The following is a 16,005-nucleotide window of genomic DNA, read 5'->3' on the forward strand; positions in this document are numbered from 1 at the left end:
TGTGCACTTGCATGTTTTTGACTGGCCAACACAAGGTCTTGCTGGATAATCTTAATTAACTTACATGAGACATAATGCTACATGACTTTGAGCAAAACATTTTCATAGAGGTGGCCAGATGGGGCCACTGAAAATCTTGAGGTGGCACACCAAAACCAAAAGTCATAATTGACTGAAGTAACAAAACATTTATTGGGAACAAGCCTTCTCTAGTTTTAGAAAGACTTGTGGGAACCCATAGAACCCATTTTCATTCAGATATATCTTGAAAATGGCCATGACAGTTGTTCCCTCGCTATAATTTAGCCTAACTTTGGAGCATTATTTGGACGCCTCCAGACAAGCTATGCTGAGATATGGTTGGCTCTAATGGATGCCTAAGGTATAGTTTCACAAGCCTACTGTCCATCTTAAAAAATGAGCATGCCACAGCCTCTTAAAGACAGTAATGTCGGCCTCCAATTAGCTTTGCCAGGGGAAGCAAACAGAGTGGACATGGCCCGAGCTTGCCTGCCCTCCTTGGGAGCACAGTGCATTTTTGCAGTTCCTTGTTGTTTTCTTTGTTCATCTTTTAAAGCAGTGTTAAAGCCTATTTGCAGTCTGAACATGACTTTAGGCCTTGTTATTGAAACTAGCTGCTTTAGGCAAACATTAGGCGTTTCTCAATACCATGTACGCTAAGTTCGGACTTGTGCACTTGGGAGTTCGGACTTGGCAAGTTCGACTCCCAAGGATGGCTGCCATTGCCGCTGGTCTGTGGGAAATGCATTCTGGGATACTTGGCTGTCAAAAGTCCACACAAGTCACCTCCCAATGCATCCCCGATAGAACGGGCAGAGCAAGTTCCAAGCGGACTTTAAATTGGAACATTACTTGGGCTGCGACTGATGATGTTTCAGAAGTCCACAAGAACACAGGTACAGGCAAGAATGCAGATTGAGAAATGCTGATTGACTCCTCATTTATTTCAGCTAGCTATGATGGAGGACACTTGGGACCTCCTCTGTACAGGAAACTATTTTATGAAACTGGGGGGAGTTATATTCCACAATTAAAATCTGATACTTGGTGGTTATTTCATGAGCTGACTGCAGTATAATTTGTTCTCTGTGTATAAAGTCTACTACTCTGAGACTAACAATAAAATTAATGATTCAGTATTCCTAAACCTGAATTTTAGTCCCGGGAGTGTGGAGAAGGCTTTGAAACAGCCTAGTTTAGACCTTATATTTTGATAAATAACGGTTAATAAAATATTTTTTTTAAAAATCTAAACAATTAAAAAACCTTTTTTTGTTGTCTGTGGTATTGTCTAGTATAAAGGGGACTCTGAAACTGTGCCTGATACTAAACCTTAAAATCGACGAATCTGATACTCAGACTGGACTTTCTGGATTGTATTTGATTTCCTCACCTGTAGCCTACCTGAAGCAACATGCCTACACCAATGTAGTCCCCACCCTTATGCTGCATTCAGGTAACGTCGGAGGAACAGGGATAATGAGCTCTAAATGATCACACATTATTCAAACGTTACCCCAACTCCTTGCCATAGTCAGATTATTTAAATAAGCCATAGTTTTTATTGTGTGACAAAGGCTTATTTGATAGATACAAAACAGTGTAGACGCAGGCTATAGCTCATTATCAGTGAGCTGAACTTGGTGTATTAATGTCAACATAATAGGATTTTATTTAAACTGTGGCTCTACAGCCATTTTGCAACTGGTTTGCTGAAAACATAAGGCAGTTGCTCACACTGGGCAGGATATATTGTTCCTGTTAAAATTATCACTGTGTCTGAGTCTGAATTTCAATGAGGAGGCTGATATGACGCGTTTCTGAGAATCGACTGCAGGGGTGTTTGTAGCATTTGAGGACAGTGGGGACTTAGCCCAGTCCTCCTCCGGTAATTATTTTCTTTTACTTGAGTATTTGTATTTTGTGCTAATTTAAACCTCTACTCCTGTACATCTCAAAGGAAAATATTATACTTCTTACTCCATTACTTTTATTTATCTACTTTAGTTACTTTAAAGAATCAGATGGAAAATACAAAATATAATCAACTAATTAAGGATGATGTATTAAACTACTCAGCAGTATATGCACATAAAGCCTTTAACATTAAAGTGATAATTCTTAAAACATTTGGGGCTGAAGCCTCGGAATTCAAGGCCTAACAACGCCAATGTTCAGCCTTCTGTAATTAGGCTACAGTCTGCATAATATGGTAGGAATGCAGCAATATCCTGTCCTTCCCTACATTACGCCCTGTCCAGTTTATAGTTGAATGAGATCAATTTTCTTAAAGTCATGTGTCCAAGCTAAAGTGACATATTATCCTGATTTTCATTTGGGATAGGCCTACAAGAAATGACAAGTGTAAATTTGCCATTATGTTATCGTGTCATTGTGTTAATAAAACAAACCAGTGGATGGTGATGGAGGTTCTCTTTCAGGAGAATGATCATATACTTAGACAAATAGTTTGTACACAGAAATACGGGGTCTCCACCAGCTTTGATGGTTACTGCCTTTACATTTGATATTGAAGTTATTAACCAAAAAAGGCTGCATTATAAAACACTTTTTAACTTTGCAGTTGTTTACGAGCTACATTGCTGGCCTCATACATAGTGCCTCTCCTTTTCAAACCACAATTATATATCACTTTGTTAGGCCATAAGTCATAAATGTTGATTATCTTATTTCCGACAACACCTGAAGGGGTCATGGGATATCTAACCTTAGCTAATCGCCTCCAACGGAAACCAGCTGAGAGAAAGGGTAGTGAAGACAAGATGGCGGAGTGAGTGGGTTGCGCGTTCGACAGACGGCTGCGACCCTTGGAGTTTTCTGAAAACGCTCTGAAAGGACTGAAAAGATCAAAAGAGCAGCATTATCACCGGGATTGTGATTAAAAAGGCTGTTTTTGCTACTCAACGCCGAGGAGGTCCGGACATATTTCCGCGGCGGTCCTTGCGACAGCGTTAGCTTGATGCTAATGTTAGCCAACGTTAGGTTTCAGTAGCTGCTACTTCGAGGTAGCTGGGTGGTTGTTGAAGGCCGTAAGCTTTTTCGGATTAGTTCTGGATGTATATACTTCGATACTGACACGGCATTCCGTGTTTCTCGGAGGTAGTTTTGTTTGAACGAAGATCCATTTTAGTCGGTAGCCTATGAATAAAACGAACGTCAGAAGAAATCCACTTTCCAGCTTGCTTGTTAGGTTGATTTTCGACGAAATTGTTTGGAGTAACAGCTAGTCCATACTTGCCCTCATCAACGCCAACTGGACATACAGGACTCTGTATGTTCTGCTGACAATCGGGCCAGACTGCCTCACAGAATTTCCTAAAGTGAATCAGGTGGAGATTTTCATTTGGTGGATACTATGGCGAGCAGCAGTGGCTCCAAAGCCGAATTCATAGTCGGTGGAAAATACAAGCTTGTCAGAAAAATTGGATCGGGATCCTTCGGTGACATATATCTGGCCATTAACATCACAAATGGAGAGGTAATTTACTGCATAAATGTCTACATTCATCTGTATTCTTCAATGATAACATTACTTGGTAGCCAGTGTTCCCACCGAACACCACTGAGGCTGAGTCTAAAGTATTTAAGGCATATTGTGACATAGCTTTGTAAGGTATCCGGCCTGCACTTATCAAACTGTTAAATTTAGCTAAAGTTGCTACACGATTTGGCATTATTCGTTGAACAGCGAGTGCCAGAACATGTATCTTTGCCGTAACCAACACAGTAATAACTTAGATGTAAATACAAATGTTATCTTTTGTGTGTCATTTTCAGGAGGTAGCTGTAAAATTGGAATCACAGAAAGCCAGACATCCACAGTTGTTATACGAAAGCAAGCTGTATAAAATTCTACAAGGTGGTGTCGGGATTCCACACATCAGGTAAGTGGAATGGTTTTTACATCGTACAATGTTGCCGACAGTTAAGTGACTCTTTGTTTTTATATCTTATTTTTTAAGCTAGCTATATCAGTGTGGAAAAGTCTCCGCAGGAAAAAGAGACAATAATGTTTAAGAAGCAGCAACCTTGTTGGCATTAGGCCTGCTAATCTGCCTAGCGTTGCCTGGTCTATTCCAGGAACGATATTTGTTCCCCCGAACGCCTAAATATCCCGTCGAGTTTTCACCGAAAATATCGCCTTGTATCAGTCGTGTTTAGACCCCATCGCTGCACTTTTATTGTGAAATAGCGACTGTTAGGGTGCAGAGAGCCAACTATGAGGTTGGAAATGGCCGCTCCTCTTTTGTTGTGTTAGCTCCCAACATGTCTTCCCCTACCCTGTTAGAAAATGGCGGCGGAGCACAGAAGCGAAAACAACAACCCAAGCCCCACGGTGGAAGTGTGTTTTCACCACGGTATTTCAGCCTATACGTGGTCTGTTATCAACGTTACCTTGTAGTGGGTCACACACCATGTTTAGTTGTGTTTAAGTAACTGTTTAGAGAGGGTTGTAGCCTAACAGGGCAAGTGGCAACGTTTGAGATACACAAGCTGTGCCCCTCAGTTCCACATAGTGTACTACAGCTATAAAATGTACACTGTGGACTGTCATACACAGTATGCTGCCTCATCTTTATGTTGTTAATGTTGTGTATGGGCATGTAATACTGACGTGTTACTGCAGAGCAGTTGCTGACATCTTTGAAACCTGTGACATTTATTTGTGGATATGATGGGAAGAGAAGTTTGTATGTGTGGGGAACGCAGTAACCACTTAATGTGCCAAAGTGAAAGTGTAGTGAACATTTTATTGTGGTTTTGTGTACACTTAAACATACAAATAACACTTAGGTTTCACATAAGAAGATGATAAGAAGTCATTTGTTAATATTGTACAAAACTAATAATAAATTGTTTATTTATTATATGATCATAGCAGCAGGATTGTTTTGTATACTAACATTCAGTGTGATTTGAGATATATCGAGGTCTTAGGTGGCTTAGTGTATTCCTTTACTGTTTTTTTTTTTTTTTTCCCCTGATAATTTCCAAATGTAAATGCACTATGTAGGTTCTGTATTACTCCATGTTTTTAATGTTTTCTGCCATAAAGTTAAGTGGAAACATGATGCATGCATGTTATATTTCAAACAAGAGAGCAGGTTGACTTGGTTTTATAAAGTATTTTATGGGTCGGTTTGTGTTTGATTGATTACCTCACAGCCTTTATTTACTTATTCTGTTGATTTGGTATATACATCTGTTTGTATTGTTTTTATATTTTCTGATATTATATAAGAGAAAGTCAGGAGTGGCATGATATGGGTCAACATTAAAGAAGTATTTTACTGCAGGAGAGATGGCCTTTTGATAAGTCCAGGATGTCTTTGCAGTAGAAAATTGCAAATGTTTTTGAAATAGGTGCTACAGAAAACAGAGAAAAAGGACGCTTATGCTCATGAGGAAGAAAATCTACAACTACCAGAATGCACTGCACTGCACTAGGGGTTTCATTTATAAACATTGCCTACACAAAACAAGGCCTGAAAGAGATGTGTGCTACTTTCCATTCAAAAGTTGTGATCTGTAAAAACAGACATGGTGCACACTATTTTTGGGTTTTGTCCATACATTTTTAGTATGCATTCTAGGCATTGTTTTATAAATGAGACCCCAGACCAATAAAAGCTCCCGCTGGTGGGTGAGGTAATGTGAACATATCTGTTTAAAATAATGTCAGCTGGCTGGTAACTAACAGTCTGTTATTAAAATTAACCAGTATGCTAAAGCATGTTTCTGAAAACATTTGTGTCGAGAAATAGCCAACTCAGTAACGAAATCTTGATTTATATCTGATCAGTGCTACCTAGTTTTACCAGTGAAACAGTGAAAGGAAATAGTAATAGTGTTAATCATTGACTTAAAGTTAGTCTCTCTAAAGTCATACTAACTCACATCTGTCTGATATTTTATTCATAATCAGTTTGACAGATGGAAACTTGACCTTAGTCTTTGCATTCTTCCCTGCGTACTTACTGCAAGCAAACCTCAAATTAAAACTTCTGGATCTCGGGGCATCGGTAGCATAGTGGATAGTTCCGGCGCCCCGTATACAGAGGCATTGCCTCACTGCAGCGGGCGCAGGTTCGGTTCCGGCTTGCAGCCCTTTGCTGCATGTTAATCCCTACTCTCTCTCTGTCTCCCCATTTCACTCACTGTCCATTAAAGGCAAAAAGCCCACAGAAATAATCTTAAAAAAACCAAAAACAACTTCTGGATCTCAGCCTGTTTGTGAGTGTTGAGGCCTTTTTCAAATATTAGCTAGTCTTCTGAAATGGTACATATCTGAGTAGCGTCTTTAATAGTAGAGAGGAGGAATTCTGTCTCATTGACTGCTGTAGGTTTGGAATGCAGACCTTAGTCACTATGGCATATGGTTGAAGTAGTGCTGTGCATCATGTCCTGAAGAAATTCATGTCTCCTGAGTCACTCAGACAGACAGCGTGAATTATCTGTATTCTACTAGTCAGACTTGTTTGAATTGAGTTGTGGCAAACTCAGAGGATCTACCTGCTTTGTGTTGCAGTTGATGGGTTTCAGGGAACCACCCTGTTGTTATCTCTACCTTTTAGCTGATGCAAAAAGCTGCTTTGGCTTTACTACTTTTATCCGGCTCTTAAGTTGTGGCTCTTAGACGAGAGCAGTACCTGTGACCAATTGTAGCTGTCAGAGAAAATACCGGTGAAGTGATAAACTACTATGCCTTTTGTGTTTAATGACCACATTTGTAATGAACAGCTTTGTTTCACTTGTTAGTGTTCATAGCCATAGAATTACAGCAGATTCTTTGACGGTGAAACAAAACAAAATGCCAAAGTGAAAGTTGGGTATACCCATTTGGATTGTGTCTGATTGTCAACAACAGATGATCATTAAAATGTACTGAACACAACATGCACCTTTTTCCTTGATAAATAAGATAATTAGCTAGTGGTTGCCATGCACCTTGATAAAGTTTAAGGAGTTTTGTAAATGAGACTGGGTGTGTGGGGAATTGCTGTGACTTGACGGAGGAGTAAGTGTTCATGCTTTTACTGACCTAAAAATGTATTTGTATTTTTTTGTTCCATGGGTTTTAGAGCCCACTGGGTTTTAGAGCCCATAGTCTTCACAGAACTAGGATTGGCTTGTAAATGCCTGTGTTATTGTAAAACTGTCAGTAAAAAGCACAGAAATTGGACTTAAATTAGTTTATGTACACAATTTAAGTGTTCTTGAAAACTAGAAAAGTGCATTTTTTTTCTGACAGCCTATTTAAAGTTGATTGAGGTATTAGTTTCTGCACTGTTCTGTTGTTTTTGGAAAGTCACCTTGTCATTAAGCATAGCTACTTTTAGGACAGAGTATCTGCCTGTGTACTTGACTGTTAAAACAGAGGAACAGACAGAAAATACCAACATTTGTCTGGTGTTGATTTTCCTTTCCCTGTTCTATATCTGGCTGACAGTGCTAAGATGCACGGCCATATACAGTATACAGCACAGCTGGCACATAGCTTAATAGAGACAATGACTGTGGAGCCACAAAGGCACAGCAACTTGGTTGAAACATGAACTCCGAACACACACACCTTCTTTACAAACTAGAACTGCTTTGTAAGGTAACCTCTGTCATAGATATAAGCATACATACGTTGGGTGCCAGTTGTGCATAGTAGGGTTCTGAGGCTGGCAACTTACTAAAATACTTTGTGTAGGCACCAGTGAGTGAGTTGTAATAATGGGTTGTAAAATTGGCATCAGTACAATTATTTGGAGGCAGTGTTAATCAGTGTTAATAACAGTAAACTTCTGCAGGTTTTGAAGCAAAGCTTTTCCACCTTTACTGCAATGAAAGCAGGGCCTGTTGAATGAAACTTTGCACTGGTAATACTGGGTTAATGTTGCAGCATAGTCTTGTCAGAGCCTGTCCAACCTGCTGGTCCTGCTGCCCCTCCTCCACTCTTGCTACAACCTGGCTTACCTTTTATAAAGTCACCACCCATCACATTTTCAGTCTTTTCCTCATTCTTGCTCAGTTTTCTAACACCGACTCAACCTCTGTGATGCAGTCTAAGGAAAGAGACCTAGTGGTGAATTAGACTTTTATCAACCTGAAAAAGTTTACATGATGTAGTGCACCTTTTTAAAAAGTGTTTGCTCAGTGTGTGAGCAGGATACAAAATTAGGACCATCCATTAGCCAAATACTGGTAAAATCTGCAAGTACCTGGTAGATTTGCATCTCTCATAAGTTTAAAAAACAAAAAAAAAGTAAAAAAAAAATAAATAAAATGATAATAATCTATTGAGTAGCTAATAAAATTTGAACATTCACTAGCCATTTGGCTGGTGGACAAAAGTTAATTTTGCATCCTGTGTGTGGGTGCGGCTTAGCTTTTCATTGTCCACACACCACCAGACCGTTTAAGATTTAAGATTTTAACAGTGTTTTGAGTGAGGAAAAGCTTTGCAATTCACTTTTGTCCTTGCTTGGCAATAATAATCAAGGGTCATGCACCATTTACACCAAGCAATGTGGCTGGTGGCAACTGGCATTTAAGGTGCATCACTGCTCCCCTTTACGGGCTATGGGGTGGTTTGATTATATGTAAGATTTATCTAATATATCTTATATCTCCATCAAGGAAAATTATAGCAAAATAATTGTAGTTATTGATTTATTGCAAAGCCCTAGTGGGCAGTGTCTATATTTTTGGCAGGCCACCACAAATAAATGTAAGTATGGAGAAACCTTGTGTTATTTGTATTATTCTGGCCAGGTATTCTGACGATAATGACATGCAAGCTGTGGATGTCTCTCTGTGTGTTACAATTGTTGGCTATAAAAACACAATATCAGATCGTTTATTGTGGAGTCAGTGAATGCAAAAGTAGCATGCATAAATGGGTATGTACAGTTCTGTTATGTTTGGTGTTAGTTCCCCATTGCAAGATCCGATTTGTTATTGTATCTTCAGCACAAATTATTATTAAAACTATCCTGACTTGATAACAGATGTTATCTGACTCACATTAAATAAAAAACAATATACCTTCTCAACTCGACCACTGTGTGTGGAAACTAAAGAAGTTGTTGGAGGCTCCCTCCATCACTACTCATCTGATTGGTCATGGTCATGCTGGCACACGTGACCTTTTACACAAACAACCTTGAACTTAGATTGATACATAGGTTTAGCAGTGGAGGTATGTTGTTGACCGTATTTGTATTTTAACAAGTGTTGTTTAGTATAAGTCTATATGCTTGCTTTTGTTAGTTTGTAGGACACCTTTACAGACAAGAAATTTAATAGCGCAAATAGCAATAATTTGTTTGGGTTATGGAAAGAATAAGCACTTTCCATGAAATTTATGATTTCAAGTCTTTCAAAAACATTTCCAGTACTCGTATTACTAAGAAACATGCAGCCAAAATACACCTGCATGTATTGCTGTTAATATACCAAAACATTTGAATGTGGTACATTAGCTTAGCTTTAGAGCACTGGGGCTGCACAACACACATCATAAAGCAAAATGTATTTACTTTATTATCACAATGATGTGATGATGTTATTGGGCTGGATGATGTGGCTAAAATATGATCATGAGACAATATATGATAATACTGGCAGTTTGAAAGTGTCCTAAAAATGACTGAAGCATTAAGAAACCACATGGTTAAACTTTAGAATAGTTTATTAACCGTTAATAACAGAATAACACATTAATACCATATTAACAAGCTTTATCTACAATCTCAAAAAAATGCCATGCCTTGTAATTTATTCAAAGAGTGGTGTGGTTGCTGGGATGATACCATCTGATTTGGTGGAAAAGATATGTTGTTTCCCATCAGCAAATTAAAACATATTTTGTGGGCAATGTTTTTCCCCAAATAACTTCAAAGATGCATTTAAAACTTTATCACAGTCATTAAAATGAACATATTTGTCTTGTTTTTTTTGTTTTGTTTTGTTTTTTTAAAACTTGGTCTTTAGAAACTATAGATCTGTCAAAAAAAAAAAAATAAATAAATAAAAGCTGTGCTTCAGTGTAGCTCTGCTGATGTTTTGAACTTGGATATGATAAAATTAGATATTTGACTCTCAGGCACTGCATTGTTGGTTAGTAGACTGAAAATATATGTTGTATATTTGGGACAAGCTTACAAGCTCTGTGCATTGACCTCAGTTAAGTCAATCAACGGCACTGATTATCCCACTGATCATTCCATCGAGCCACCAGTAGGCAAGACCCAAATGTCGGCTATAACATTAGCCAGCTAACATTACTACCAACTTGCTGACACTGATGGCATATTTTACAAACCATCTCAATCTATGCTTTGCTGCTCTATAGATATCCATACTACTTCCATATAATTGACGTTGTCATAGCGTTTTGGTCAACAGTTTGCTCATCTTTGGAGGGTGATGTAAGTTCACCTTTAGCACTTAAGCATAATGGGCTCTGTGGCTGTGTGAAACAAAGGGGGTGTGAATTAGGAGGAAGCAGCACACAACTCTCCACATCATCAGATGGAGGTAGTCTGTATTGGTCATTCAAAGGGAAACCGGAAGACTGTCTTGATGCTAGTTAGCCAGTTAGTACATTAACAACACAATCCAATGCTGAAAGAGCAGAGCATATTAACAGGATGCCAGTGATCAACAACACAAACCATCAGGTAACATTTCTGCTTTATCTCAATAGATAAAGAAGAATAATCTTACCTGATGTAATAAGTTTGTTTTGGTGTGTCAGGGCCTCTAAAGACTGACAGTTACAAAATAACAAGTTCATTCATTTAATGCTTTAAATTTTATTTTGAATTCCCAGGAAAGAATACAGAATAATTAGCCCTCTGTTGCATACTTACATTACTTTCTTGAATCTCTGACATAAACTAATATTCATCTGTTTATTTTCATGTGACCCCCAAACTGACACGGCAGACTTAAAAAATTCATGCCCCTTTCTTTTAAAACTAAACACCAGAAACAATCATTTTTTTCCATAGTGTTTGAAATTTGCTTGAGTATTTCTTTCTCTTGGCACACACCATTTCTCTTTCTGTCTCTCACTCATTGAGGAGGATCAGATGCAAGCATCTCTCTTCAGTGTCCGGTGCCTGTCGGGAAAGAACATTTGGTGTTGCTATATTGTTGTCGGGTGGAAACAGTAGACTTAAAGAGCTGTAGGACTGATTTGTGCTGTACAGTGCAAGAAACAGGTTGTGGGAAAGAAAAAGGATAAAAGGGGTAAAAATTAATTGGGAGAATTGGGAGAGAATTTTGACCCCAGAAGGGAAATTAAAAAACAGGAGTCTTCTTGGAAAATTGGGAGGGTTGAAAAGTATGCCCTCAGTTGAGGACTCTGCTCTGATGTCCACTCGGTGCGTGGAGCACTGACCTGCTCTCCTGCAAACAGACAATAATGGCCTGGCTGATGTGTTTATTATCACTGTGGTGGAGTGTTAGTTCTATAGATATCCAGTAGAAATGTCCGCAGCAACATACATTTTCTTAAGATCTCTAGCCCTGTGTTGTAGTGATGAAATTTTCTGAATTTGTTGTGTTGATTGTTGTTACTGCTCTGTATGATAATATGCTTTGAGGCTTGCTGATATTCTTTTAGTTTGACAGTCGCAAAGCTGGGGTATTCCCAAATGGAGCACAGGCTCTGCAGCAGCCGCCAGACAGCCAGCTTTCAGTGAGCAAAACAGCACAGTGAGTGTAATGAGGCGGGGCTGCTGCTCCAGTGATGGGGAGTGGTGTGTGTGCATAGCTCGTTTTCACAAGACAGAGGAAGTATGTTAGCATATCTGATATGGATAAAATCAGGGAAATGTGTTCAGTTATTGTTTTTTTTATTTTTGTATTATTAACAGAGATTTTAATCACTGCACACACACATCCACCCTGCCCTCTTTAAAACAATTTACCTGTTCCACTGCAGACTGTAGGACAATTGAGTTATTTTTTCCAACATTAACACCAGCTGCACTGCCTTTGGGGCAGTCTGATCACAACTTTGATTACAACATACAGTTCACCCATCTATAGGAGGCCTGTTACAAGCAAAACCGTGTAAGAGTGGTGTCATGATGTCCATCCGGAGGAGGAAGTATTAGAAAATGGAGGGTAAATTATGGACAACAACAGCAAGGCTATGTTCGAACGGTCTGAAGCTCATCACTGACTGTAATACAAATGGTAGTGAATATTTTGAGGGCACTATTACTCTTGATGAGGCTAACAAGTTTTTTGGCAGGGTCCAAGAGTGTGACTTTTCTGCTTAGCATGCTCAGGCTCTCTGGTCTCTGGCACAAAGAAACTAGGCCTGAACGATATATCTTTTAAGCTTCGCCATCGTGATGCACACCTGTGCAATATTTACATCGTGGGGCTTGCGATGTGGCTTGCCTCATTAAATTAAGCATGCATGTTTAAATTTCTGAGTGATGCGCGCGCATCGGGGCCTAACTCCGCCGTGCGCAATACAGAGAGCAGAGCAGAATTGTAAAGGTGTGACCACGTAGAGACAGAAATGACATGCTGTCGTGTAAACGACAACGGCCGCTAATCATCACGTTAAAAGGTGAAATGTTTCACCTTATAACACGATAAATAGTATAATGTTATGTTATTATATGAAGCGTCTGTCGTGCAAAATAATGTAACTTTAGTTTATGAAGAGATAAGACGGAGCCCTCTCCTCTCCTGTTATATGCTTTACTCACAAGTGTGTGAATTGACCTGGTTATGAAGCGTCGTAGGGTCAAATAATATAACCGTAGTTTCTAAAGTGCTAAGACGGGGAAGAAAAGAAGAGAAAAAATCAGCAGCGTGTTGCGCCGCTGCTAGTTGCATATAGGGGAAAGAGAAGAGAAGGGAAGGGAAAGAGATGGTGGTTTCACTGAACAAGTGCCTATTTTCAGCACATTTGATGCTGTTGCATTTAAAGCAATATCAGCCCAATAATTCCAGAATGATTCATTCTCACCAAGTAGAGCTGCTGAAATCATCTGGTGGAAAATAATGCATCCTTAAAAAAAAATATAAATCACAATATAGATCGCTGGGGGCAAGAAAAATCGCAATGTCAATTTTTCCCAATATCATGCAGCCCTAAAAGAAACCCATTTAACTCATGTTAATCCATTACGGTCACTGTTGACCAGGTTGACCTTTAGTTAGGTTAAAGGCATCTGAAAAGTGCAGCTGGTCTAAGTGGTGTCCATCCTCACAATGTGCTGATCAGCTCTGTGATGTGTTTAGCCACATTTTCCCCTCTCACTTTCTGTATCTAAATACTAGTCAGGGCTCAACAATAAGGATTGCCCGATTGCCCGGGGCAAGTAAAGCTCGCGGTCGGGCATGTAAACTAACAACCTCACTTGCCCGATCGGGCAAGTTGCTAAAAATAGTAAAAGTTAATAACTAATTGATAAAATAAATGTATTTTAAAACGTGCTCTTCTGCTCTGATGCAGGCGCACGGCGGAGTTCCGCCACACACAGGTGAGCACGCTAGAGCGGCTCGGGCCGCATTTTCCTGACCAAACCTGACCCCGAGCCCGGTGCAGTTTGTCAGCTGACAAAGTTATTGAAATGGACAGTGTGTAAATAACCACCAACAGACTGCTGTTACGCACAGACAAACACGCTGCACAGCAGCTCAGTACGGCACTCATGATGAGCTTGTGTTGCGTTCAGGCGTTGTCACGTAAATAACAACTTCCAACACTTAAATAGGTCATAGCACAAAACAGCAGCATGTCAAGTGACTTTTTACTTTATTATTAGTGCTGCACGATTAATCTAATCGCAATTGCAATCGCGATGTCAGGCTGTGCGATTACATAACTGCATAAAGGCTGCGATTTGTGATTTAATGTAGGCTAAATAAATGTTAACGCGTGTGCCTGTGAACGTGACTGCCTCTCCTGTAGTGTGTGGAGTTTGTTGACATCACGCCCACAAGTTATCCTGGTGCATGCAGCTGGCGTGCAGCAGTGACCAACACAGACGCTGAAGAAGAGCATGAGCTCGACCAAGAACAGGCTGAGTTGGTGGCGAAAAAAACGTCTGTTACATGGCGATACTTTGGATTCAGGTACGCGGCGCTGAACAGAAAGGCGTGCTGTGTAAGTGTAAAAGTTAAAGTCGCCACGTCCCGGCAACAACACGACCAATCTATATCAGCACTTGAGACAGCACAGCACAGAGAAAAGTAGGAAGAGTGCATGCGAGAGAAAGCCGAGCCGTGTAACGTTAAAGACAAAGAGACAACTGAAAGCCACCAGAGCCTCATAAAACGGCATCCAAGCACAGTTATGCAAACATTTGTAAGTGTCACAGGGAAATCATGGACTCCATAACAAATGAAAAATTGAGCAATTTTGCTCTGTTTCGGCCCACTTGACATGCTGCTGTTTTGTGCTGTGGCGCTGGAATTTGTCATTTACGTGACAACGCCTGAACGCAACACAAGCTCGTTCCGCTGTGTGTACAGTTTGTGTTTATGTTTATTTTATTTAAGAAGGGACCGTGCACATTAATTAACATAATCACTTAAGTCACGTAAATGTGCCAAATTTAGCCATACAGGCTAATTTTCATCTGCAGATGTGCTGCTCTGCTGTGTGTTTGACTGTGCTCAGTCTGTTGATGGGCATTGACACACTGTCTGTCCATAATAATAACTATGTCAGGTCAGTGCCCCCCTAATATAATGTAGGGGAAACATTGAATCAAGCAAAAAAGACTCATGATACCATTTATTTATTACATTTTATTGTAATTATATTGTAATTGCAATCGCAAATCGCAATATTGTCCACCATAATCGCAATCGCACATTTTTATCAAATCGTGCAGCACTATTTATTATATTCAATAAAACTGTATGTTCCTAAATCTTGAGACACCTCATATGTAAGCTAGACAGACATTTCACCTGCTCATTACTGTGCACACATGTACTGTATGTACTTAGTCCTAAAGAGCCCTTCTGGTGCCAGTAGATACATAGAAACATCCCAGCAGGCTGTGCTTTGCAAGCATACAAAAAAGTTTCACGCATGTGAAAATTATTTTTCATGCGTGTGCTTCACCTCCGCTGCTACAGCTCCATCCTAGGGGAAACACTGCTGTGTGCGTTTTGTGCAACAGGTGGATGTGGTAGTCTACTGGTAGAGTAGAGAGAGAGCTAAGTAGCGTTGAAGTAGAGTAGAGCAGGGCAGAGAGATGGAAGCAAAATATATTAAACCCGGTGTTAATACAGCAGAACTGGAGAGAGGGGTGAAAAATAAATAGAGGTGGGCATGGCTCAAGTAGGGCGCAAAATTATAGACGGAGAACGATTGACAAATTTTTTCTTTAAGCCCTGACACTGTCATTTTTGTGTAGGAATTAAGCTACAATACATGACATATGTTGTTTTAATTAATAAATACAGTGTGAATAAAGATTACAAAACATAAAAATAACTGCAGTCTTTGTTATTTGATAGCCGCTTAAATTAAACAATTTTTATAGGGCAAGTGAAAACTGACTTCGGTCAAGTAGATCTCTGACCAACTTGCCTGACCGGGCAAGTGAAAAAAAACCTTAGCGTTGAACCCTGCTAGTAATGTGAAACAAATGTAATTGTTTCTTTCCCCAAGAAAAAGCTGCCTGGGAGTTTGATGACCTCAGACTCATTGCCCTAACCTTACATGTGATTAAATGCTTTCAGAGAGTTGTATTAGAGGCCCTTGATGTAAAAGTCCATCCATTCCAAGAGAGTTGGTGCTACCCATACTATATTTTATACACAGTCAATGAGAAACTGCTCATAGTTCTGCTCATTATGTTAATTGCCATTTTATACAGAACTGTACAGCCCCACACCCTGACCCTTAGTTCCACAGCAGCTTGGATTTTAGATGATCTTATTTCAAGACCTTGGTATGTAGGACTGAGCCATCAAAGT

General features: G+C 39.6%; 1 protein-coding gene across 4 annotated transcripts in view; it reads left to right on the forward strand.

Moving 5' to 3' along the window:
* Positions 1-2,760: 2,760 nt before the first annotated feature.
* Positions 2,761-16,005, forward strand: part of csnk1a1 (casein kinase 1, alpha 1) — a 44,126-nt gene continuing 30,881 nt past the window's right edge. For 2 of the 4 annotated variants that reach the window (XM_049586275.1, XM_049586277.1), the window contains exons 1-2: positions 2,762-3,520; positions 3,820-3,926. In XM_049586275.1, the coding sequence (XP_049442232.1) occupies positions 3,398-3,520; positions 3,820-3,926 (230 nt within the window). In that variant the 5' untranslated portion in view covers positions 2,762-3,397. Of the gene's footprint in view, positions 3,521-3,819; positions 3,927-16,005 lie in introns of all 4 variants that reach the window. The other 2 variants (XM_049586276.1, XM_049586278.1) reach the window with 2 other exon arrangements.

This window comes from Epinephelus fuscoguttatus, linkage group LG9 (assembly GCF_011397635.1).
Source record: "Epinephelus fuscoguttatus linkage group LG9, E.fuscoguttatus.final_Chr_v1".
Lineage (NCBI taxonomy): Eukaryota > Metazoa > Chordata > Actinopteri > Perciformes > Serranidae > Epinephelus > Epinephelus fuscoguttatus.